The 27,222-nt window shown below is 47.1% G+C and overlaps 1 protein-coding gene across 1 annotated transcript; it reads right to left on the bottom strand.

The window, feature by feature from the left end:
- Nucleotides 1-6,763: 6,763 nt before the first annotated feature.
- Nucleotides 6,764-26,821, bottom strand: METTL3 (methyltransferase 3, N6-adenosine-methyltransferase complex catalytic subunit). Its single transcript, XM_044288078.1, has 11 exons — nt 26,568-26,821; nt 26,297-26,493; nt 24,442-24,828; nt 23,717-23,892; nt 22,373-22,589; nt 14,298-14,485; nt 10,459-10,497; nt 10,259-10,367; nt 10,098-10,163; nt 8,395-8,507; nt 6,764-7,032 (listed from the first exon to the last, which is right to left on the bottom strand). Exons 1-11 carry the CDS (start codon nt 26,671-26,673, stop codon nt 6,921-6,923), a joined length of 1,710 nt encoding a protein of 569 aa, XP_044144013.1. The 5' UTR covers nt 26,674-26,821; the 3' UTR covers nt 6,764-6,920.
- Nucleotides 26,822-27,222: the final 401 nt, after the last annotated feature.

The following is a 27,222-nucleotide window of genomic DNA, read 5'->3' as shown; positions in this document are numbered from 1 at the left end:
CTAAGTGTTGGAGCAGCGAGGTACATTGAAGCCCCAACGGCTAATCAGAGCAGCGCTGCAGGCGGGCTAAATGTCTGTCCCTGTCGATCTTGAAGCAGACGGGCACTTCACCTGCGGGATCAGCCCCTCATAGACAAATGAATTCGCTCATCTCTAATGTACAGCTGTTTTTTTTACACAAATTAAGCCAGAATTATGGTGCATTCAGCTCAGGAAATCTGCCCCAATGTTTTTATCTGTGAGTGTTTGTTAGGGATCTACACCCCTAAGGTGGGTTCACATCATGTTTTCTCGCCCATTTTCCTTGGGGGACACAGACCTTGGGTATAGCTCAGCTCCCTAGGAGGCGTGACACTAAGTAAAACTGTTAAGCCCCTCCTCCATCAGCTATACCCTCAGCCTGGAGATAGAGGCTACCAGTTTTAGCTTAGTGTCCAAGGAGGCAAGACACCCCTGCTACTGCAGGGCTGTTTTCTCCTTGATATTTCATTTTTCTAATTTTGTTATTTTACTTTTTCCTAGGGATACCAGAGACGCATGGACCTCTCTGCTCTCCCGGGGTTGAGCTGCGCCAGTGCCAATTTATCTGCACTGCTGCCTCCCCCACAGAAGCAATAGGAGGATCTGGGCAGCAATGGCTCCCCTACATCCTGCCAGCTAGGGGGTCGCCCGCACGCCAAGCCCCTCTACCAGCTTCCTGCCACTGCGGTGCCAGTGGCTGAAGGGGCGACCCTGCTGGAAGGAACTGAGGGTGAAGACGTCGTTCGGTGAGATGGCTATTCCAGCCCATACCCCGTCCCTATTTGCAGCACCTACCCCTCTGGGTAAGGGGGGCACCCGTGGTCGCTTATTCTGAGCGCTCAAGCAGACCCTCCCCAGCTCCCCTCAGGTTATCCTCAGCAGGGGGGCCGCCTTCCTCCACGCCGTTCCCCCCACGCTGCTTTCTTCAGCCCGGCATTCTCTCTCCCTCTCTCCCTTCCCGCCGCCGCCCGCTCCGTTCCGATCGGGGGGCAGGGCTTATGCCCGACATGGGCAGATCGCGGCGGAGCTTGTTTCTCGGCAAAACAGGGGACTTGGTGGCAGAGGGTCACCCACCTGGGCAAATCGCCGCACTCCAGGGGCCTGCGGGCCCTTTATTTTCTGGCATCTGGCTTCTTCTTAGCCCTGAGAGCATTTTCGGCAGCAGGGGGCGTGGCTTACGCGCGCGTCCTGTTGGGGGCGGAGCAAGCGCTGGAGGGGGCGGAGCTTGTTTTCCCCGCGATTCTGCTGAGATTTCCCGCGCTTCCTCACTCCTGACAGGAAGCTGAGACACGGTGGGGGACTCTAAACTCCTGTGTACATCGCTCGGCTTCTGTGGGCGCTATCTGCTGGCTCACTGCTGTTGCTGATCTGCTCCATCTCTACTCCTGACGTTCTTCTGAGGCACTGGTAGGACAGTTAACCCTCTCCTAACCCTCCTGGTCATAGCTGCTATAACCCTTTGTGGTCTCTGTATTAGAGTACAACCACCTTTCAGCATGTCAGATCCCACGGGTGCCCCCAAACCCTGGTACCATGCCTGTACCGCCTGTAAGGAACTTTTTCCGCGTGGACAATCTGAGCCGCATTGCCTTGCATGTCAGGCCCCGATGCAGGGCCCGCTTCCCGCTGCGACCCCCGGTGCCTCTGAACCCCCTGACTGGGCTAGGTCTCTGTCTCAGGCAGTGGAAAGCCTTACACACGTAGTGGGCCGTCTCGTGGATAGACCGCCTCTCCCGCAGGCTGCCACAATCCCTGTCGCACCCGCTGGGACTACCGTTTCTGCCGCCCCCACTGGTTCCCTGCCTCCCAGCGAATCTTCCAGGGCCCGGCATACTCAGAAACGTTCAAGGGTTGAGCGCACATCTTCTCCAGATGCTTCGCTCTCTCCGCCATGCGTGCGAGCTCAGTCGAGTCTATCCTCTCAAAGGGATACGCTTTCTGAGGGAGAACTGGCGGATTCGGACGTGGACATGGACTCAGAGCTTCCGTCCAAATTGGCGTCCGCGGTGGGGCATCTTATCGCTAGCATCCGTGATACCTTTCAGATACACGATGACCCCCCCAGCTCCGAACAGGCCGGCGTGTCCTTTCTCCGCCCCAGACAGGCCTCCAAGGTTTTTCCCATACACGCTGATTTTTCTTCTGTGGTATCCAAGGCTTGGACCCGGCCTAACGTCCGCTTTATTACACCCAAAAAGCTGGACATTTGCTATCCCTTTCCAGCGGATTCTGTGACCACGTGGACATCCCCGCCTAAGGTTGATCCTCCCGTGGCTCGCCTGTCCAAAAGCACTACTATTCCGGTACAGGACGGATCTTCCCTCCAGTCTGTTGAGGACCGTCGTACGGAATCCCTCTCCAAGGCCATATTTACTGCCTCTGGTTCGGCTCTTAGACCGGTCTTTGCCTCCGCCTGGGTTGGTAAAGCGGTCTCTGAATGGGGTTTGCAACTGGAACGGGAGTTAGGGTCGGACGTCCCTGTTCAGGACCTCCGCTCCTTAGCCCAACTAATTGTTCAGGCCGGAAAATTCGTCTGTGAGGCCTCCCTTGATGCGGGTGCCCTCATTGCCCGTTCCTCTGCCCTGGCAGTTTCTGTCAGGAGGGAACTCTGGCTGAAGGTTTGGGCGGCGGACGCCGCTTCCAAACGCTCTTTGGCCGGCCTACCATTTACGGGTTCCCGCCTGTTCGGGACCCGTCTGGACGAACTTATATACTCTCCTCCCCCAGTCCAGGCCAAAGGGCGCCCCCCGTGGTCGCGCTGGTTCGTCCCGGTTTCGGTCCTTTCGCAAGACCACCGAGTCTAGACCCGCAGCCAGTTCTTCTTCCTCTGGCCCAGCCCAAGATAGGCGCAAGAAGCCGTTTTTTCGGACGCAACCTACCTGGCGCAAGTCCCAGCCTGCACGGGCTCCCACAGGCCAGCAGCCCTCTGCCTGAAGGTGCGCCCCCACCCACCCGGGTGGGGGGCCGCCTTCTCCTGTTCAGGAACGTATGGCGGGCCCACATCTCAGACGCATGGGCGCTCGAGATTGTATCTTGCGGATACAAGATCGAATTTGCGTCCATTCCGCCAGACCGTTTCTTCCGATCCCGTCCTCCGCGGGATCCCGTACGAGCGGCCGCCTTCTTCGCGGCTATTCGCTCTCTAATGGACAAGGGTGTCGTCGCCCCCGTGCCTCCGACGGAAAGGTTCAGGGGGTTCTACTCGAACCTCTTTGTGGTTCCCAAGAAGGAAGGCTCAGTGCGACCGATCTTGGACCTAAAACGCCTGAACCGTTTTCTCCGACTACAGAGATTCCGGATGGAGTCTCTCAGGTCCGCAGTGGCCTCCCTGGAAAGAGGGGATTTCATGGTTTTGATCGACATTCAGGATGCATACCTCCACGTTCCGGTTGCTCCATGTCATCACCGCTTCCTGCGCTTCGCGGTGGGGGACGATCACTTCCAATTCGTCGCCCTTCCCTTTGGTCTGGCGACGGCTCCTCGGGTGTTCACCAAGGTCCTGGCCCCTGTCTTGGCCCTTCTACGTTCAAGAAGTGTTTTTCTTCTCCCATACTTGGACGACATCCTGGTCAAGGCACCCTCCTTCTCTCAGGCATCCGGCAGTGTGGACCTCACCCTGGAGACCCTGACGCGGTTCGGTTGGGTTATCAACCACCCCAAGTCTTCCCTTATCCCCTCCAGACGGCTGATCTTCCTGGGGATGCTCCTGGATACAGAATTGGCGGAGGTCCGCCTCCCGTCGGACAAGCGTCTGGCCCTTCGCGGGTCGGTTCAGTCTCCTCCGTCATCGCCGCCCTTCCCTCAGATCCAGCATGCGGTTGTTGGGAAAGATGGTTGCCTGTTTCGAAGCGGTGCCGTTCGCACAATTCCGATCCCGCACCTTTCAGAGGGCAATTCTGTCGGCCTGGGACAAATCACCGGGGAGTCTGGACAGGACCTTTCTTCTGCCTCCCCTGGCTCGGGCTTCCCTCAGCTGGTGGTTGCATATCCCTCTAAGGGGGAAGTCCTTCCTCCCACTGAACTGGCTGGTGATTACCACCGATGCCAGCTTGGGGGGGGGGGGGTTTCCCTCCCCGGTCCGTCCAGGGCGTTTGGTCTCTATCGGAGTCCAGACTTCCAATCAATATTCTGGAACTGAGGGCGATTTTTCTGTCCCTCAGACACTGGACCCATCTACTGAAGGGCCACCCTGTTCGGATCCAATCGGACAATGCCACGGCTGTGGCATACATAAACCATCAGGGAGGCACTCGCAGCGCTGCAGCGATGCAAGAGGTGACCCTCATTCTCCTCTGGGCGGAGACGCACGTGCCGGCCTTATCTGCGATTTACATCCCGGGGGTGGACAACTGGGCGGCGGATTTCCTCAGCCGGTCCACCATCGACCCGGGAGAATGGTCCCTGCACCCAGAGGTGTTCGAAGCCCTTTGTCTTCGCTGGGGTCGCCCCGACGTGGACCTCATGGCTTCCAAATTCAACCACAAGGTCCCCCTATACCTGGCCAGGGCACGGGACCCGAAGGCATACGGCGCCGACGCGCTCGTCCTTCCGTGGCGCGAATTCTCCCTTCTGTACGTCTTTCCTCCTTTTCCCCTCCTGCCACGGGTTCTTCGGAGGATCGCGGCAGAGGGCGTTCCCGCGATTTTAATCGCCCCGGATTGGCCCCGCCGGTCTTGGTACGCCGACCTAATGTTGCTGTTGGCAGACGCACCGTGGCCACTGCCCTCCAGGGAAGACCTTCTCTCTCAGGGACCGATCTTCCACGAGCATTTAGGCTCGCTACTTTTGACGGCGTGGCTATTGAGACCGCCGTCTTAACGCGACGGGGTTTCTCCGCGGACGTAATCCGCACCATGATCCGTGCTCGTAAGCCTGTATCCTCTAGGATCTACTATCGGGTTTGGAGGTCCTATCTGGGGTTCTGTGAGTCCCGGAGCATCCCTCCTCTCCGATTCTCCCTTCCCACACTCCTGTCCTTCCTCCAGTCGGGTCTGGACCTGGGGCTGAGCCTCAGTTCTCTGAAGGGACAGATTTCGGCGCTGTCTATTCTTCTCCAGCGTCCCCTGGCCCCTCTAGGGCCCATTAAGACCTTCTTACAAGGGGTGGCTCACTCTGTTCCGCCGTACCACCCTCCAGTTCCTTCCTGGGACCTGAATGTGGTGCTCTCGGCGCTCCAATCCGCCCCCTTCGAGCCTTTACGGGAAGTCTCCCTTCGTCTTCTGTCCTGCAAGGTCATCTTTCTTGTGGCCATCACGTCTCTCCGACGGGTGTCGGAGTTAGCGGCTCTTTCTTGCTCCGACCCTTTCCTGGTCTTCCACCAGGATAAGGTTGTGCTTCGGCCTGTCCCGACCTTCCTGCCAAAGGTGGTTTCCGCCTTTCACATCAATGAGGACATCGTCCTTCCGTCGCTCTGTCCCTCTCCTTCCCACCCCAGAGAACGGGAACTGCACCGTCTGGATGTGGTCAGGGCGTTGAGGATTTACTTGGAGGTCACCGGATCCTTTCGGCGCACGGACTCCCTGTTTTTGGTTCCGGAGGGTTCGCGCAAGGGTTTGGCGGTCTCCAAGGTGGCTATTGCCCGTTTCATTAAACTGGCGGTGTCTGAGGCTTATCGAGCCAAGGGCAGAGCTCCGCCTTTCGGCGTCACTGCTCATTCCACCAGAGCAGTCGGTGCTTCCTGGGCGCAGAGGCATCGGGCCTCGGCTGAACAGTTGTGCAAGGCAGCCACTTGGTCCTCTCTGCACACTTTCACAAAGTTCTATAGAGTGCATACGCATGCATCAGCGGATGCTGCTTTGGGCCGCCTGGTTTTGCAGGCAGCGGTTTCCTGATGCTCTGGTGGTGTTCCGCCTTGGGTTTGTGGTCCCTCCCTTCTTGGACTGCTCTTGAACGTCCCAAGGTCTGTGTCCCCCAAGGAAAATGGGCGAGAAAAGGAGATTTTTGTATAACTTACCAGTTAAATCTCTTTCTCGCTCTTCCTTGGGGGACACAGCACCCACCCTTCTGTGTTTGGTTACAGGGTTATGGTTTGGCGCCCCGTTGGGTTGCTGGTTGGTTGTTTTCCTTTCACTACTTGGACACGCAACTGGTAGCCTCTATCTCCAGGCTGAGGGTATAGCTGATGGAGGAGGGGCTTAACAGTTTTACTTAGTGTCACGCCTCCTAGGGAGCTGAGCTATACCCAAGGTCTGTGTCCCCCAAGGAAGAGCGAGAAAGAGATTTAACTGGTAAGTTATACAAAAATCTCCTTTTTGCTATCCGCTTAACATAAATTAACATATGGCACAGACTGAAGCCATACGGTGGCATCCATTCACCATAGACTTCCATTGTAAAAAATAAAAACGTATATGTTAACACATACTTTTTTTTTTTTTTTACTGGACTCTGCACACCACACTTTTGTATCCCCCTCCCCCAACGTATGTGTTAAACGGATGGCAAAAACATGATGTGAACCTGCGCTTACGGTATGTTTGCATCTGCAACAGAAGATCCGGCAGGCTGTTCCGAAAGAGTAAAGCCTGCTGGATTCGCCATCGGATCCCCCATCCGATCTGTTTCAGTCAGACAGATTTTAAAAAACGAAAACAGAAAAAAATTTGGCCAACTGACGCCCGTATTCGGGCCCGATTAGGCAAGCCGCAGTTGCGAAAATGTCCCCGTAGTGGTTTGTAAGGAATATTTAATTGCATCTCCCAGGCTAAAAGATTGAATGTTTTCTTTATCAAGTAAGCGAGGATGACATCACAGATTTCTGGTTTATTTTGTCAATGCATTGCTGAAGAGGAGTGATGACATAAACCCCCATTTATACAAAATCCAATGTCAGCCACGAGGCCTAAACAGTATAAAAAAACAGTCCTTATTCATCGCTCATCCTAGTAGAGCCGACGTGTTCACATATTTTTGGGTTTGGAAATAACTCCATCTGGATATTGTTGCTTAAATCGAGCTACCACATCTGGATCTAACAAGTGGATTCCATCCAGCTGATTGCCTAAAGTGATCCTACAAAAAGAAGAAGAAGTAGTGAGATGCTGAGGTTTCTCTGTGCACTTAACACGCACACCTCTCTGGGGGGACAAATGCAATTAAGAAATTGTAGCAAAAATAGGAAAAAAAAAAAATGTACAAAAATGTCACAATTTGCAGCAAATCTGTGATTTGCCACTGATTTCATCCTATATATTGGCAAATGCAGAATCCCCTTTATTTACACATGTGGCCCTTGCAGAAGTACTGGTACCCAGTAACAGCCTGAGGAAACGGTCATGTGAACAAGTCATGTGACTGCTGGCATCTTGCAGCCCATGGGCATCTATGCGTGGGGAACATGTTCACTCAGGGCAGCTGGGGCCCCAGTACATACAATACTGACCGTTTATGGCAGTTTGAAAAAGCCATTGTAAAATGGCCAGCCCTTTTAATCTCTTAAAGGGGTTTTGTCACAAACTATTATACATTCCACCCAGCACCCGGATCTGAATACTTTTGTAATTGTATGTAATTAAACATTTTGTACAGCCAGTGAGTTATTCAATAAAATGTATCTGTATAGCGCCACCTGCTGTTTGTTCTTTTTCTTATTTTTTGCCCGTCTCCCTGAACGTGCTCCGTTTAAATCTTCTGCTGCCACCAGCCATATGTCCTTCTGCAGCAGAAAGGACACACTGGAGATAATCTAGCAGAGCAATTGGAGCAGTGAATGTGGAGATCTCTGGAACCATGTGAGGTACAAGGCTGGTTCTATCCATGTTGGAAGGATACTGTCATGTACTATATGATATCTGAACCATTCCTTCTTGATAACTGCCTACTTGTCAGTGGAGGCAAGAACTGCCTTTACCTGCTGCAATCCCCTCCACTGTATGGGGACAAGTGAGGACTACTGCCAGGTTCTGCTGCCCAGAAACAAATTATTTAATGTGATGATTTCACCCAATGAACAAGTGTTTCTCTCATTCATTGGGTGGTCAGGAGCACAACTTTCCATGGGCCAATCATCAAGAACCAGCATTCATACTGATAAGCAGTCTGACCATTGTGCAGTGTAGGCCCTAATGGTTGTGGTGTTTTTTCTTGTGGCGTCCAAATTGCTGCATGTTCTTCAGATCTCATTTTGGCAGAAAAAATTTAATTAAAAAAATACCAAAAAGAATTTAATCATTAGATTAATAATGACTGAGCCTCTGCCTGAACATGAAAGCACAGAAAGCATCAGTGGTTACCGACACAGACTTTGCTGAAATACTGCAGTGTGAAGAACACCCAGGAATCATATTACTCGTATTTTATCTTGTGGAAATATCACAGAAAAACTAAGTCACTCCGTACTGGTGAACAAGTATGAAAAGAACCCAAAGCACTCACCAGTTTGGCTGCACATTATGTGGACGTCCAAACAGCTCAATCTTACGAGTGCCCGGAGAAAGACGTTCAATCATTCCATAGATCTCATCAGGCTTGTGACTGGTAGAACGGACCTAGACGAAAGACCACACTTACAAGGTAAGAAATGAAGCAAATGCCATCTCCACATCATGCAGGAGACAAGGGAACAAATGGTAAAAGAAAATAACCAAATTGCTTTTTTTTTTTCTCCCATATTTAAAATCCACCAGAACAAGAATGCTTAGGCTAGTTTCAAGTCTCCGGCGCGGTGATCCGGCAGAGAATGCTGGGCATCAGCCGGACACAATCGCAGCCATTTCTGTCTGGCTGATTCTCTGGATAGCGGCCAAATCTCTGCCGGACCCCATTAGAGTTCATGGGGGCAGCAGGCATTTTGGTTGCCTCAGCCAGAATTGCTGCCGGAGATGTGAAACTTGTCTTTTATGTCGCCCCCTCCATTATGCCTCTAACAGTACGTATTTCATATCCACAGGATAGGGAATAAGTATCTGACACTTGTGCGGGTTAGTATGACGGAACCACAGTATACAGTGATTTGTCACAGCATAACTTCCAGTTTCATAAAACTTGAGGTATGTCTCTATGACACTAGAAGTTTACTGAAACTGAAGGCAAGCTTTAAAGAGGTATTCTCAGAGGGGTGTTTGTAAAGGTGCCCATTCATCCATCTCGTGGGTATAGCCGTAGTAATAAATCAAGCAAATGGGCTTGTATTTCCTAAGTCATCTAAATGAAATTAGAATAACTTGTACAAGAAATATTCTTCATGAAATCCTGGTAAGTCATGCTTCAGTCAGCAAGGTCACAGATCTCATGGAGGTAAGATGTTCACTGCAATTTGCCTGACTGATGTCATTAGGTGTGATTAAACTGCCTCAGGAGAGGTGTTAGAACAGCACTGTGGCAGGCAATAGATGTCACAAGCCTCCACCTCTATTCAAGGCGAGACGGTTGCAAGCCACTGCATTCAAGCACAGAATAAATTGAATAAATGGAGAAGTGGTTGGTCCGTTTACTTCAACGAGAGGCATGGGAACATCAGAACTTCTGTAGAAGTGAATGGAGAGAGCCTTGGGGGCATGCATTCTCTGTCTGCATGCAGTGGCCCTCTCACCGACAGGTTCTGGACATAGGTGTGGGACCCTATAAATTTATGGCAGATACTACAAATATTCCATATTTATCTACAGTGGGACTACCCTTTTAAAAGGGGTATTCCCATCTGAGACAATGGGGGCATAACGCCAGGATATATCCCCATGATCTGATGGTGCGGGTCCCACCTCTGGGACCCGCACCTACACGGAGAAGGGAGCAGGGAAAGTGGTGGCTGGAGGATCCTGGGTTTCCCCGGCTTCTACCAAGCGCTCTCCCCATAGAAGTGAATGGGAGCTCACTGCACATGCGCAGCCACTGCTCCCATTCACTTCTACGGGCCCAATGGAAATAGTTGAGCCAGCGCCATTTTCGGCAACCTCATAGAACCGGAGGGTGGCTGCACATGCACAGTGCGCTCTCCACCACTTTCAGGGCTCATTCTCGGTGTAGATGCTGGTCCCAGAGGTGGGACCCGCACCTATTGGACAATGGGAGCATATGGGATATGCCCCCATTGTCTGAGCAATTATTTTTGTAAAGATAGATAGTGATAAACATCTCACCTCAGCCACAATAACATCACAGTCTAGACCTCGGTTAAATCCTTGAGGGTTCCCCTTCACACCAACCTACAAAATGAACAGTGCGCATGTATCAGGCAGATGCCACACAGATTAGCAGAATGCACATTTCTATGACCAGTGATACTGCTGACGATCATTACCAGACAGTGCTCCTTGCCATGATTAAGCCAATGGCCAGTTCTTCCAGTTCTAATAATTCGCTGTAACTGGTTGGTTTTCACCCAAATTATTTCATCCACTCGCTCATATCTGTGTGTAATGTGCAATTCAGAAAGAAATGCATTAGTTAATACAGTCAATAACCAATATTTCATTATTAAAAGACACAGATGTCACTCACCCCCACAACTTCAAGCATTCCCGACCTAGTTCCATAGCCCTGCAATCAGAGATAGAATTTCAGCAAATCTATGAACAACCGTAACACAAGGGGCATACAGAGTTCCTGGTCGGATCAGAAAGTGACCAGGCCAACAGGAGATGGTTAATTAAAGGAGTTGTTCCACAATGACCGTATGTCACCCATCAACAGGATAGGTGATAAGTGTCTGATCAGTGGTTGTCAGACTGCTGGGACCACCACTGATCAGGAAAACAGGAGCCCTGTGTCCCCCGTTTCAATGGAGTGATGGTCAAACATGCGCACTGCAGCTTTATTCAGACTCTATGGGACAGCTGGAGATAGCCGACGGCTGTACTCAGTCCCACAGACTTTGGGGGAGATATATCAAAACTATCTGTTTCCTATAGCGACCAATAAGATTACACCTTTCACAGCTCCTTTGGAAAATGAAAGGTGGAATCTGATTGGTTGCTATGGGCAGTTCTACTATACACCAGCTTTGATAAATCATTCCCCCTCCACCAGACTACTATCTTGACAACATCTTAGGGTTGGGCAATATCCAAAATAATCAGACGATAACGATATCAAGAAATGTAATGAATAAATACCCGTTTAAAAGAAAAAAAAAAAAACACAAGGAGACATTATACTGTATGGGGGCGTGCGTTCCGCAATTAAAAAAAATGGCGAATTGCGCAGTTTTTATTTTTTTTATTCACGCATAGATTTTTTTTTATATTTTAATAGTTTGGACTTTTCGGATGTGGCGGAATGTAATATGTTATTTATTGTTTATATATTTTATATGTAAAATTAGGAAAGGGGGTGATTTATACTTAATATTTTGGCGTTTTTTTTACTTTTTATTTAATAACAACTATTTCCCCCCTTGGGGCTAGAACCTGGGATCTTTCATCCCTTGTCCTATTCACCCTAATAGAGCTCTATCAGGGCGAATAGGACTTCACACTCTCCCTGCTGCCCTGTGCATAGTACACACAGCAGCAGGGAGCTGACCATGGAAGCCAAGGCTTCAGTAGCATTCTGGCTGCCATGGTAACCGATCGGAGCACCAGGATTACACTGCTGGGGCCCCGGTCAGAAGCTGTCACTGCCGCCAATGAGAGGAGGTGAGGGGACACTGTGGCCACTGCAACCAATGTTTTTAATACTGGGACGTTCTGCGCTGCGATTGGACAGCGCTACAGCCAGGGAGAAGAAACGCCCAGGAGAGAAGCTGATGTCTCCTCCCCATTGCTCCAATAGTAGTATCTAGCATACGGAGCAGGACATGGTAACGGCACCCAGGAATAATAGTAAGTGCAGGGCGATCCCTGGGCGCCGCTCTATGTAGCCTGCTACTTAAAGTCCCGACCCATGAAAGGTCCTCCTATCATTGGTGGCGCAGTGCGCCCGCCCCTCCTCATTGGCAGCGCAGCACAGGGGGGAGGGAGACTGCTTCCTTCTCCCCTGTGCTGCTATGGGGAACATAAGTGCGCTGACAGCAGCACGATCATGTTCTGAGATACTAGACTGTGCAGCAGCGCAGCCCAGGATCGAAAAAATTTAAATCCCGGTATCATATCGAAACCAGGACAAAAGTATTGATTGGGTATCGAAATTTCGATACCCGCAACAACCCTAGTCAATACATTATAATTTTTAATGTTTAAGTTTCAAACACTTAGACTTGGGTATCGAAATTTCGACCCGAAACAACCCTATCGATACTCTTATGCCAGTATCGATTTGGTACCGGGATGTTAATTTTTTTCGATACTAGGCTGTGCTACTGCACAGTCTGGTATCTCTTCTTATTAGAGAACATGTTCTCTCCGGCCAGACAGTGGAGAAGGAGGGACGGACATAGTGAAGGGAGGGAGGGACGGAGCACCCGCCTCCTGTATCTGTATTAAAGGTTAATCATTGGTGGCGCAGTGCACCCCCCGCCCCCCAGTATTGAAAACATTGGTGGCAGTGGCAACAGGGTCCCCTCCCCTCCTCCTCATTGGTGGTACAGTGGTAGTTGTGATCGGAGCTCCAGCAGTGTAATCCTGGGGCTCCGATCAGTTACCATGGCAGCCAGGACACTACTGAATCCCTGGCTGCCATGGTAACCTCCCTGCTGCTGTGTGTACTATGCACAGGGCAGCAGGGAGTGTGTGAGATCCTATTCACCCTAATAGATTTCTATTAGGGTGAATAGGACAAGGGATTAAAAGATCCCAGTTTCTACCCCTAACTTTGTCCCCCCAAAAAATAAGATAGGACTATTCGATTATGGGCCTGACGTGACAAAAAAATGCGGAATGCACGCAGCTTTTTTTTTGCGTGGTATAGAGTATCGCAATACTTTTTTATGGCATCGAAACCCAATAAAAATGATGGTATCAACCCTATTATAGACATTACTGTATGAATTATAGTAGATTATGCAATAAGTGAGATCTAAATATCGGTTCTGTTACTATTAGGGCTCTTTCACACTTGCGTTGTTCTTTTCCGGCATAGAGTTCCGTCATCGGGGCTCTATGCCGGAAGAATCCTGATCAGGATTATCCCCATGCATTCTGAATGGAGAGAAATCCGTTCAGGATGCATCAGGATGTCTTCAGTTCAGGACCGGACCGTTTTTTGGCCAGAGAAAATACCGCAGCATGCTGCGCTTTTTGCTCCGGCCAAAAATCCTGAACACCTGCCGCAATGCCGTCCCCGGAATTAATGCCCATTGAAAGGCATTAATCCGGATCCGGCCTTAAGCTAAACGTTGTTTCGGCGCATTACCGGATCCGACGTTTAGCTTTTTCTGAATGGTTACCATGGCTGCCAAGATGCTAAAGTCCTGTTTGCCATGGTAAAGTGTAGTGGGGAGCGGGGGAGCAGTATACTTACCTTCCGTGCGGCTCCCGGGGCGCTTCAGAGTGACATTAGGGCGCCCCACGCGCATGGATGACGTCATCCATGCGCATGGGGCGCTCCGACGTCATTCTGGAGCGCCCCGGGAGCCGCACGGATGGTAAGTATACTGCTCCCCCGCTCCCCACTACTACTACTACTACGGCAACCAGGACTTTAATAGCGTCCTGGCTGCCATAGTAACACTGAACGCATTTTGAAGACTGATCCGTCTTCAAATGCTTTCAGTTCACTTGCGTTTTTCCGGCAAATGGAGTACACGACGGATCCGGACAACGCAAGTGTGAAAGAGCCCTTAGTTGGTAACTGTCCATGAGGTCTCTTCATTCTAAAGGGTGTATTAGACGGGCAGTTTTTCTGGCAGATGAACTATCATTAGCGATTATCTGGCAGTGTAATACTCCAAATGCCCGATGTACACAATAAGCATGCAAAAAATGTCAAATAATATCACAATAGTGCCGGCTGCAGATTGTGCAGTGTAGTAGCAATCTGCTGCCGGCACACAGCTGTCCTGCATGAGGACGAGCGTTGGCATAGCAATCTCTCCTCCCTATGCCACAGAGGGCATTGCTGCATGTAACAGCAGCGGTGACCTCCGATAGCTATGTGACGACTACAGGGAGGGAACACTTTCCTTCCAAAAGTCGTCTGCGGCGGGGGTGTCTAATACACATTCACATTGCATATCCATAGGCCCCCGTTCACCTGATGGACTCCAAGTGTCCTTTTTTCCCCCAGCAGTATGGAATAGGCATCCCCTTACTTTAATGGAAAATAAAATGCAAAATTTAACTTTGTAAATAAAAAAATAAAAATAGGTGAAGGAAGAACGCTACTTATACACAGTGCTATCTGACGGAAGTATACATTGGGTAAGCCTCCTAACATACATTGCAAATGCAGAGTGACTTTACCTGCCAGTGACCCAGAGGAAGAGGAATCCATCATCCTGCAGTACTGGGATCTGAAGTTTCCTCATCTCATCATCAGTCAAGGTTCCATAAGGCAACTCCATATGAATATCCCATGGTGGGTCAGCCATTACCACAGAGAATTTTCCCAAGATGCTCATGTCCAAGTACCGAATGTCACAGCGGATCCACTGATTCATAAGAGAGACAGACGTTACTCTTAGCATGAGTGTAGTACTACAATGAACACGTTAGACTGGACATCTTTGAAACCAGCTGTCTACCCAAACTGCAGCCACGTGTGGCTTTGTATTATCTGCACTCATCAGGCAATAAAATCAAGGCAACTGGACGTACTGTAGATTTCTTGAAAACGTTTTCACGTTCTTCCAACGAGCTTTCTCAATTCTGAGTGACTGTACAAGAATTCTCTGGGAATAAATATGTAACTGAATCCACATCTGGTAATTATACCCAGCATGGGGTCAGAGGTCATTATACCCAGCATGGGGTCAAAGGTGTTGATCCCATTATCCTAATTGGAGTCAGTAGGTGATAATGACCTTCCAGAAAAAGGTGTCAAGACAGCACTTGACCAGAGGTTTTGGCTCTTCTATGCTGAGCCATACGCTGATGTAGTTGTTGTTCCGAGAAACTCAAAATAATTTTTAATAAATCCCTGTCTGCTTTAAAACCAGCAACACACTGAGGCAACAACTGGTTCACCCAACGCCTAAACACAAGATGGACAACATTGTATACGCAGTCCAGTGCAATGAGGAATGCTCAGAACTGTATATCGGCGAAACAAAACAACAACTACATCAGCGTATGGCCCAGCATAGAAGAGCCAAAACCTCTGGTCAAGATTCAACCGTGTACTTACATCTAAAAGAAACAGGTCACACCTTTGAAGACAGTCAAGTACGTGTTTTGGATAAGGAGGCCGATCGGTACAAACGAGGTGTGAAGGAGGCCATCTATGTAAAAATGGAGAAGCCAAGCTTTAATAGAGGGGGGGGGGGGGGTGGGGGGGGGTTAGACATCTATTGTCTGCCACATACAATGCTGTCTTGACCACTTTTTCTGGGAGGTCAATATCACCTACTGACTCCAATTAGGATAATGGAATCAGCACCTTTGGCTCGATGCTGGGTATAATGACCTCTGACCCCATGCTGGGTATAATTACCAGATGTTGATTCAGTTACATATTTATTCCCAGAGAATTCTTGTACAGTCACTCAGAATTAAGAAAGCTCGTTGGAAGAACGAGTGAAAAGTTTTCCAGAAATCTACAATAAGTCTAGTTGCCTTGATTTATTCTTTACAGATATACCATGACCTGGATAAAAGAGAACCTTCACAGGCATATAAAAGGTTTTCATCTTGTAAATTTCAACTACCAGACAGAGGAGGCTTGGACATTATCGTATTATATCGAACTGCCAAAGAGGAAAATTTATCAGTACACGAAAGACGTCTGATTTCAAACATAGGACCACGTGTATTCAGCAGTTCGTTTGGCGCCAAATTCGAATCTGATCAAACAGCCCTTGAGACCGGAACTTTAAACCTTCATAGAAATTGGACCGAGTCGAGGGCCTATAGTCCAGCCAAAAAAAGACCCCCTGGTAAGATCGTACATATTCCAAACTAAGCAATCACTTTTCAGTTAAATACAGCGGGACGCCGCTGTCTCCACGAGTAGGTGGAGTGTCATTGTATTAAATCATCAACTTCCATCTGTGTCTCGAATATTTCGGTCATTGAATGAATGTGGGTTGGGAACTAACCATGAGCTAGCATTTATTATAAATATTCGGGAGAGACCGATAATTTTCATCTGCGACTTCTTCTTATTCCAGCTATTATATCGAACATTATTATTGAATATTTTATTTAATTTATCGAAAGGAGCAGCAGCATTTGTCTTATACTCAATCTCCTTTTATAATCCACATCCATCTGGTTTTAGCTTCAAAACCTGCCCCAGACCTGCAGGTGACAGCACCCTCACCGTAAGCATGGCCCCGCAGGAGAGGGCACACACACATGCCAGCTCATACAAAATAAGGCAGTACAATGTGAACAGATGTGCCTGCCTGGAAACTTTACACTGCAGAATGTTTTTTTTTGTAAGGAATCTCATGAACTTAACCCCTTAGTAACAAGCCAATTTTGGGCTTTAGCGACCAAGCATTTCTTTCATCATTTTTCATTTATTTTGCCATTGATGAAGCAAAGTTCTAGTTTTTAATGGCCCCATTTTGGTGTACACATAACTTACTTCAAGAACAAAGCAAATACTGCAGGGCTCACCTGTGGGAGGGACGGACGAAAGACCTGGACGGGGTCAAACAAATCCCCAAAAGCAGCAAATCAAAGCTTCCCATAAAGAGATCTTTATTCATAGCAGATAACATCCAAGCATCAATGCAGTCTACGCGTTTCAGACCTTAGACATGTCGGTCCTTTATCGTGACATATAAAAACTAAAATGAATCTGCTCCTTATAGACCAGGGTGTGATCACATACAATCAAATAACTTCCATCACTTGTTCCTCAAGCAAACAGGGGTGGAATAAAGGAAGGAAGAGGATTGTGATGATCCAGGAAGGATCCAAATTTCATAAAAACATTAATTTGTACTGAAGAACTAGATCCTGTTTTCTATTCAGACCGCCTGGAACACAAGTCCCTAACTTCCCTGCTCAGGAGCGTCTGCCCCTCTAACAGGTAAAGAAACCCTTTCCACCCCCTGCACTACAAACGCAGTAATACTGCCCTTGTGAACAGCGGCCGCTGAAACATTCCGTGTTTTGTAATGTGGGATGTCAGACAAGCGTTTCCTAATTCTGACCCTAATCTGTTCAGTCGTACAACCCACATATTGCAGCAAACAGTCTTCACAAGTGATGACATAAACGGCATGCTCAGTGTTACAATTCACGGATTGTCGTATCCTAGAACTGGTGCCATTTGCGGTAGAGGGAACAGTCTGGAAGACGTTCATGTAATTACAGCAAAGACATCTGTTGCTGCCACATTTCAAACTTCCCTTGTAAGTCAGCCCCGGGGCGCGGCGGGAGAAGAATTTTTTGTTTTGACGTTAACCCCCTTTTTTTTTTTTTTTTTTAAGTATAAAATGGCATGGCCGTTATATAGATGATATGGTCATGCCATTTTATCCTCTTCCTTCCTTTATTCCACCCCTGTTTGCAACATTGGTTTCTCCTTTGCTTGAGAAACAAGAGATGGAAATTATTTGATTGTATGTGATCACACCCTGGTCTATAAGGAGCGGATTCATTTTAGTTTTTATATGTCATGATGAAGGACCGACATGTCTAAGGTCTGAAACGTGTAGACTACGCTGATGCTTGGATGTTATCTGCTATGAATAAAGATCTCTTTATTGGGAAGCTTTGATTTGCTGCTTTTTGGGACACACAACTTACTGAATAACTGGGAAAAATAAAATAAAACAGCAATACTGCCACTGAATTTTTACCGGATACTTTTTTGGGAATAAATAACAGGATAGCGTTATTCTCTCGATCAGTACAATTACAGTGATACTAAATGCATTATTTTTTTTATGTTTTACTACTTTTGCATTGCTGCAGCCCAAGACCCATACCTTTATTTTTCTCATTTATAGCTTGATGTTTGCAGGACGGCTTGTAGTTGTCATTGTTTTTGGAGTACATAACAGTTTTTGGTAATTTTTTTTTTATTCCTTTTTTGGTGATGAATAAGCAAAAAAATAGCAATGCTGACATTATCGTGTTTTAGTTTTTTTACGGCACTCATCACGCGGGATAAATTTTGTGATAAATGATGTAGTGCAGGCCATTATGGACGTGGCGATACCAAATATGTGAAGGGGATTTTATTTTTGCAATTTTTCCATTGAATAACCGCTATTGTCTGCCACTTTTTTTTTTAACCATTTACTAGTCCCACAAGGGGACTTTAAAAGGCGATATTTTAATCACGTCTATAATACACTGTATTCCTCACTGATCGCATATGGTACAAAAACTGAGTAAGGCGCAAACAAACTATCACCGAGTAGATCCTAATTACTCTTTAAAACTTAACATTTATTAAGATGCCTTAAAATAAATAATTATCCCCACAAACGTGTAGATAAATTGATACTGGAGGCACTTATACATGGATAGATAGAACTACTGCATAAAATATAATATAACACCACCACAGTGGCTACTCACGATACAGAGGAACCTTGGGTACAATGATGTAGGTTATCAAGATACCATAAGTCATCTTATAGGTGGCTGTACCCTGCACTGAAGGTCCCTATCTGGTGTTCCCCTTTCGTAGTGATGCCAGAGTTTTCCAGTCGGTAGTCTCAAATAGCAATAAGGTCTCCAAAATAAAAAGTCCCAACGCGTTTCCCCTTTGACATTATTGGTTCTTCAGGGGACTTAACAAAACAGGCACAATGGCGTACGGTTGATGTGGAAGCCCATAGAAGTAATGGCCCGCAGCGCTACCTGCTGCAGGTTCAAATGCCCTGTATATGCCAGTCATTGGCATCTCTGGACTTGAGGAGCGCATGCACGCCCAATGTCACACCCCTTCATCTTAGGAGTATAAAATGGGGAGAAGCCAGAATTATGGTCAGGGGTCTCCACAACAATAGAACCTAATCCCATAAATACAAAAGTAGATGTTAGATCAATCACTGATCCAATACATCATTTTTGACCGAAAAATAGGTCTTGTCGGAGTGGCGTAAATAAAGGAACTTCAAAATAAGAATAGAAAATAAATAAAAAGATAAGGATCTGGTTTCTCACAAAAAAACTCACAAATGAAAGTCTCATTTAGTCCTACAGGGGGCACAGATTTTAACCTAAACATCCACTCTGTCTCTTTTTGGAGGATGATTTTCTCTATATCTCCACCTCTTGGGGGATGGACAAATTTGCTCTATGGCACAGAAGCTTAAAGACCTAGGGTTACCACCATGTATTTCATGTATGTGTCTAGAAATAGGGGTGTCCCTTTTATGCCTAATATCCCCTAGATCAGTGTTGGTGAACCTATGGCACGGGTGCCAGAGGCGGCACTCAGAGCCCTCTCTGTGGGCACCCACTCCCTGGAAAAAAAAAAAAAAAAAAAAAAAAAAAGGTCTATGGTGTACCATTCATCAGCGCAGGGCACACTATGAAAAGCACAGGCAGCGCACTGAATGTAGGTAGGCGATTATAGCTAAGTGATAAAATACATGGAAGATATACTATATTGGTATTCAGGTTAAATATGCCGTGTTGGAACTTTGGGTTGCAGTTTGGGCACTCTGCCTCTAAATGGTTCGCCACCACGGCCCTAGTTGATCCCCTATCCTCCTCTGTAGTCCCCTTACTGTTTTACCTACATATTGGAGTGGGCAGGTACAAGTACAAAGATAAACCACTCCTGAGGTTTTGCATTTTGCAAAGTCTCGTATTATATATTCCCTTTGTGTGTGGGTGTAGTGACTGTGTACAAGTCTATCTCTAAGGGATCTTCCTCTTCTAAAAGTAATAGCGGGATGGTCAGGTATTACATCTCCGATATCAGGGCCCATTTTTAAGATATCCCAGTACTTGTTAAGGACACCCCGCACTCTCCTGCTTTGATTATCAAGTGTCCCTACAATGCGCATGATTTGTTTCTCATTACTTTTCCTGTCACTGTCCTTAAATTTGGGAATAAGTAAGTCAGTCCTGTCCTTATTACAGGCATTATTAAGTATTTGCTGTGGATATCCTCTCCTTATAAATCTTGATTGCAAATCCTTGGGCTGGTGATGGAAGTCTTCCTTATTGGAGCAATTTCTGCGAATGCGCAGATATTGTCCTTTAGGCATACCCCGGCGAAGACTAAAAGGGTGATGACTTTCCCATTTTAGAAGATTATTAGTTGCTGTGGGTTTCCTCTATGTTTGAGTATGTATGACACCATTTCATAAGCAGTGCAGTGTATTATATGGTCAGAGCTACAGACGTGGACAAAATTGTTGGTACCCTTTGGTCAATGAAAGAAAAAGTCACAATGGTCACAGAAATAACTTTAATCTGACAAAAGTAATAATAAATTAAAATTCTATAAATGTTAACCAATGAAAGTCAGACATTGTTTTTCAACCATGCTTCAACAGAATTATGTAAAAAAATAAACTCATGAAACAGGCATGGACAAAAATGATGGTACCCCTAGAAAACACAGAACATAATGTGACCAAAGGGACATGTTAATTCAAGGTGTGTCCACTAATTAGCATCACAGGTGTCTACAACCTTGTAATCAGCCATTGGGCCTATATATATGGCTCCAGGTAATCACTGTGTTGTTTGGTGATATGGTGTGTACCACACTCGACATGGACCAGAGGAAGCAAAGGAAAGAGCTGTCTCAAGAGATCAGAAAGAAAATTATAGACAAGCATGTTAAAGGTAAAGGCTATAAGACCATCTCCAAGCAACTAGATGTTCCTGTGAGTACAGTTGCACATATTATTCATAAGTTTAAGATCCATGGGACTGTAGCCAACCTCCCTGGACGTGGCCGCAGGAGGAAAATTGATGACAAATCTAAGAGACGGATAATCCGAATGGTAACAAAAGAGCCTAGAAAGACTTCTAAAGAGATTCAAGGTGAACTTCATGCTCAAGGAACATCAGTGTCAGATCGCACCATCCGTCGTTGTTTGAGCCAAAGTGGACTACATGGGAGACGACCAAGGAGGACACCATTGTTGAAAACGAATCATAAAAAAGCAAGACTGGAATATGCCAAACTACATGTTGACAAGCCACAAAGCTTCTGGGAGAATGTCCTGTGGACAGATGAGACAAAAATCGAAGTTTTTGCCAAGGCACATCAGCTGTATGTTCACAGACGAAAAAATGAAGCATATCAAGAAAAGAACACTGTCCCTACTGTGAAACATGGAGGAGGCTCTGTTATGTTCTGGGGCTGCTTTGCTGCGTCTGGCACAGGGTGTCTTGAATCTGTGCAGGGTACAATGAAATCTCAAGACTATCAAGGAATTCTAGAGAGAAATGTACTAGCCAGTGTCAGAAAGCTTGGTCTCAGTCGCAGGTCATGGGTCTTGCAACAGGACAATGACCCAAAACACACCGCTAAAAACACCCAAGAATGGCTAAGAGGAAAAAATTGGACTATTCTAAAGTGGCCTTCTATGAGCCCTGACCTCAATCCTATTGAGCATCTTTGGAAGGAGCTGAAACATGCAGTCTGGAAAAGGCACCCTTCAAACCGGACACAACTGGAGCAGTTTGCTCATGAGGAGTGGGCCAAAATACCTGCTGAGAGGTGCAGATGTCTCATTGACAGTTACAGGAAGCGTTTGATTGCAGTGATTGCCTCAAAAGGTTGCGCAACAAAATATTAAGTTAGGGGTACCATCATTTTTGTCCATGCCTGTTTCATGAGTTTATTTTTTTACATAATTCTGTTGAAGCATGGTTGAAAAACAATGTCTGACTTTCATTGGTTAACATTTATAGAATTTTAATTTATTATTACTTTTGTCAGATTAAAGTTATTTCTGTGACCATTGTGACTTTTTCTTTCATTGACCAAAGGGTACCAACAATTTTGTCCACGTCTGTATATGCATAGGCACCATCAGAATGCGACAGGCATACACTGCAGGCAGGCCTGGGGCCTTCATTAGGCCTACGGCTGCCATGCTAAGACATCGGCATCGCACAATTAGCGAGGGTGTCGATGCCTGACAGAGAGAACCCCCCCCGAACTGTTTAGATGCTGCGGTCACTATTGCCAGCAGCATTAAAGAGGTTAAACAGCCTGGGCCATCACCTCTCCCAGTCCAGGCCATGAAAGGAGGAGCATGGCTATCATCTTATAATTATAGTCTTTAGAAAAACCCCTTTCGAATTAGATTTACCAGGGGCTGAACAATATAACATTAGTTCTACACTAGTAACTCTGCAGAAACACAATTACCAGCTAAATCTTGGATAATTCCCCATTTTCAGCTCTTCCCTGTGGCCTAGAATGCAGATCTTACCTGTGAAGGAAACAGGCGTCCTACGCTTGGGTCTCCCACTCCTTTAGCCAAAGGCATATCTTGGTTTGGAACAGACTCAGATCCTGGTGTGGTTCCTGCAGGCTCCACGTATGCATCAATCTCATAGTGAACATATTTACAAGTGTCCATGTGAAAGCAGGTATTGAGAAAAGAGCAGTCACCAAGTGATTCATCCGTGTGAATGTTTATGATACGCCTGTAGTAAAAAATAAAAAATAAATAAATAATAATTTCTAGGTTCTGTCATTGGTGAAAAACTGCATATAAATAAGACTTTCCGTTTGTGAGATCCATTCAGGGCTCTCACAACCGTTCCAAAACGGATCAGTTTTGCCCTTATGCATTCTGAATGGAAAAGGATCCGCTCAGAATGCATCAGTTTGCCTCCGTTCTGTCTCCATTCCACTCTGGAGGCTGACACCAAGACACTGCCTGCAGCATTTTGCTGTCCACCTGATGAAGCAGAGCAAGACAGATCCGTCCTGGCACACAATGTAAATTAACGGGGACAAATCAATTTTCTACGACACAATAGAAAACTGATCTGTCCCTATTGACTTTCAATGGTGTTCAAGATGGAGCAGTCATGGCTATAGAAGACATAATACAACCGGATCCGTTCATGACGGATACATGCGGTTGCATTATTGTAACGGAAGCGTTTTTGCAGATCCATGACGGATCCGCAAAAAACGCTAGTGTGAAAGTAGCCTAAGACAAGGCTCATCTGTATCATAAATCTCACAGACACCAACGGAGTTATGCGTGTCGTTGAAGGGTCTACTGGAGAGAAGCTGTTCAGTGATGTATAACACATCCCTGACCATTAAGGCTCCCCACTAAGTACCACACTTCAGGGAGGGCCTAGATCTCCATGCTATAAAACTCTATAGGCTGCATAGACATTAGTGAAGATTAATTGACTATTAGGACCAGCCACAAGTTGCACTGGACTATCATCCTTTAGCTCACTAGCATGGGGATCTAGTAAAGGACTGTTTTTCACTTAAAGAGGTATTCTAATCTCAAACATTTATAGCAAATGGTCCTGCACCTATCTCTAGAAAGCGGTACCGCCAAGCCACTGCAGCCCGGACAAGGTGGCCATGTTCCACTGTTTATATAGCTCTTATACAAGGGGATGATGCCTTTTCCATAGTCCTGACCACCTCATCCTAATGGGAGGTGGTCGGGGATGGCTCATTATGATATGGGAATACCCCTTTAGAAAAGTAGCAAACTGACTACGTGTAAAATGCAATCAGAAATTCTTCATTACAAGAAGACAAAGAGCACCAGGGGTACACTGCTAAAATCTATTACCTGAAATGCAGCTTCTTACAAGGAGTGTCCACCCCAGACGCCTTCATGCACTCTTCCTTAGTTCCATAGTCACAAAACTCCTGGACCTGAGCCCTCCCACGAGAGCGGAACTTCTCCACAATAGACTGTTCTTTTGCTGTGCTGGTGTTCAGAAGTTCAAGGATCTCCCGGCTTACCTAAGATTTCACAATAAGAACGGTATTAAAATCTAGAGTAAAGAATAGACCTTATAACCGCAATGTTTTACCAGACTCTGCCGTCTTTCATCCAGTGCCTTGGTTCCCCAGACGCGGACAGGACTAAAACTATAGTATGCCAATAACGCCAGGAATAAAACTTTGTGCCACTTGACCTGAACATTAACTGTGCCCCAACACAATATTATTGCCATACATCACAACAAAGTTACATTTTTACAGCTAGAAAACTGAATTATTACATTGGTGTTTAAATCCTAGAGCTAGTTATTTCCAGCAAAGATCATAGTGATGAGATCATGGATATATAAGCCCCACTTACTGAGATGTAGGTGGTCAGACCATCAAAGTAGTAGGGAGTGATTTATAATATGTGCGACATATAGGCTCCATGGTCCCAGTAGTTGGGAAGCTGCATTACAAAATCACTGCCAAAAACAAAGGAACCTGGAAAATATTTCTATTGGCTTGCCCCTGGTACAACCAGTGGGCGTCTTTCATGCCAGTGTAGAAGAAAAGATCAGTCACCTTCTTGCTTTGCTGCTCTTTGGTGGACTGCTGACTCAACAAGCTCTCGATTTCCAGGTCCACATGGGATGCGTGTTTCCTCGCTTTCTTTTGTGGTGGCTCTGACGCTTTCTTCTCCTTGGTTGCACCTGCGGCAGACGTGGATGATGAGGAAGCTGAGGAATCACTTTCCTGAATTTTTCTCTTTTTCGTTCCTGGTGCAATGGTCGGGGCTTTTCTTTCAGTTACAGCTCCCATCATAGCAGACAGCTTTGAGTGGTCGGCGAAAGTTACTATAGTGGGTCGGTCGTCATCTTCAGGCTCAGCGCCTTTCACTTCAATCAGCTCTTGAGCAGCAAATTTCTGTAAAAGGCTTTCAACAGCCTGCCTTGAAACAGAGAAGTCCTGCTACAATGACGAGAGGAAAAGGGTCAGAGTTCCAGAAAACTGTATACATTTTATATAAGCTGCCTACAGTATGAAATAGAAAAAAAAGATATATACTTTTTAGGTTACAGTTCAGGCAGAAGAGTGTTAGCAGCTCAAACCTGAAAAATCTAAATTAGGCTACATGCACATGACAGTTCAATTTTTTGCGGTCCACAGACCGCGGATCCGCAAAAAGCAGAAGCCATCTGTGTGCCTTCCGCAATTTGCAGAACGGAACGGGCAGCCCATTGTAGAAATGCCTATTCTTATCAGCAAAATGGACAAGAATAGGACATGTTATATATATTTTTTTTTTTTTGCGGGGCTACGGAACGGAGCAACGGATGTGGACAGCATGCGGAGTGCTGTCCGCATCTTTTGCGGCCCCACTGAAGTGAATGGGTCCGCATCCAAGCCGCGTTTTTTGCGGCTCGGATGCGGACCAAAACAACGGTCGTGTGCCTGAGGTCTTATACTGAAGGTCTGTTCTAGAAGTCAGCTGTATAAGACCTAAGACCCCACACACACTGATCAAAATGTATGATCTCTCTCACATATCTAAAGTTTTCTAAAAACCCAGTGACCCTTTAATATATCAAACAGAGGAGCCTAATAATGAGAAAACAGTTTACAGTGTAAGCCGGTATAGCGGTAGATTGAACCATCAGCTGCTGCAAAAAGAGACGAGGGGTCAGCAACTGCAGCTATTGTGAAACTACAACTCCAAACATACTCCATTCACTTCTCTAGGAATTGCCAGAACGGCCTAACAAGGGTGCATGCTGGGAGTTCCGCTGCTGGCCCCTGGTACAATGTGTCCTACTTAATGTGAATTACTAATAATGTTAAAGATCACCTCTGAGTTCAAGGACCTGTTAGAGAATACAGACCGATAACACGACAGGGGTGGTCTCATGAAGAGGACACAGGAGCAGGTTGTATTGAGTAGGATCTCTAAATCCACTGTGCTTGCCTTGGTGCTTTTCATGGAAAACAGGGGTGCACAACCTTTTCGGTCAGGGGCCATATTGCCAGAGTAATCCAATCCCGAGGGACGAGCTGACACATTTATGGCATATGGATTGCATATACACCAGGCATCCTCAAACTGCGGCCCTCCAGCTGTTGCAAAACTACAACTCCCAGCATGCCCGAACATAAAGGTATCAGCCTACAGCAGGGCATTGTGGGAGTTGTAGTTTTACAACAGCTGGAAGGCCAGAGTTTGAGGATGCCTGGCATACAGCATAATGCCTAATGGTGCTGGTTACACTGCCAGGACCCTTAATGGGGGCAGCCACTAGACAGGGGCCCCCGAGCCGCAGGGTGTGCACCCCCTGACGTAAAAGGGAGTTGTCCCCCTGCACCCCAGTAGGTGCTCAGTGATCACAGAGACATGACATGGCACTGCACATTGGAATTACTAGTCGAGCAGTATCTGGTATACCGTGGTGATGGCCTGCTGGATGCACACGGAGTCCACCGGCAGGACAAGTGACAGGTCCGACAGGTGGTGCAGCAGCTTCCTCTCCAGCTCCGGGTCTGGGGTCACCTCTGTGGACACTGCTCCTTTAGGCGGCTGTGGGGCCCCTGAAGGGACTGGGCTGTCACTGCGGAAGGATGGAGCCTCCGGGTTCTGCAGATCTGAGGAGGAGACAGGTTGTTAGAAATGAAGGAACGCACTGCCAGGAAGCGCACGGTGTGCACACAGCACTTACCCAGGGCCAGCTGAGAGGTGACATCTTTCCTCCTCCGCTGCAGCCTCTCCCGCAGATAATCCAGCTGCTTCTTGTGAGCCTGTATAGAGCTCCATGTGTCCGACATTGTGCGGCCCCCCGGGGGCGCAGTGCCCCTGCTCCGTCCCCAATAACTGCCTTCCAATGGAATATGAACACTTGCCGCGCGGGAGATGCTGGAAAACACGATGATCCTGGACCAAGCGGATGTTTACAGTGCGCGCCGGAAGTGAACCGTAACTTACTATCACTTCCGGGAGGCTTCTCGCCAATGTGAGAAATGTATCAAAATTACCCAATTAAAATGCCTCTCTCAAGTGATGGCCGGTCAGAGGTCCGATGAGACGAGGCCTTTGATTGGCCGCAGGGTCTCAATGGCGGAACGTAGAATGCTGGCTTGTTATTTTTATGGGTTATAACTGCCGCGGTCTGCGGTGGATGCTGGGTGTGGTAGTAGCCATGAGGCTATAGCGCTCAGTCATTGCTCTTTTTAGGCAATGCTTTTGCTCCCCCTTTTAACAGCGTTGCTGCTTCTGTTATGGGAGCAGTTTTTATAGCAGCCACTAGGTGTCACCACATTTGCATTCACACATTAAAAACTGCTTTTTAGCTTTGCGGCTATGGATTGATCTATGAA

Source organism: Bufo gargarizans, chromosome 1, assembly GCF_014858855.1.
Source record: "Bufo gargarizans isolate SCDJY-AF-19 chromosome 1, ASM1485885v1, whole genome shotgun sequence".
In the NCBI taxonomy this organism is placed as follows: domain Eukaryota; kingdom Metazoa; phylum Chordata; class Amphibia; order Anura; family Bufonidae; genus Bufo; species Bufo gargarizans.
This window is presented reverse-complemented; position numbering and strand designations above follow the sequence as displayed.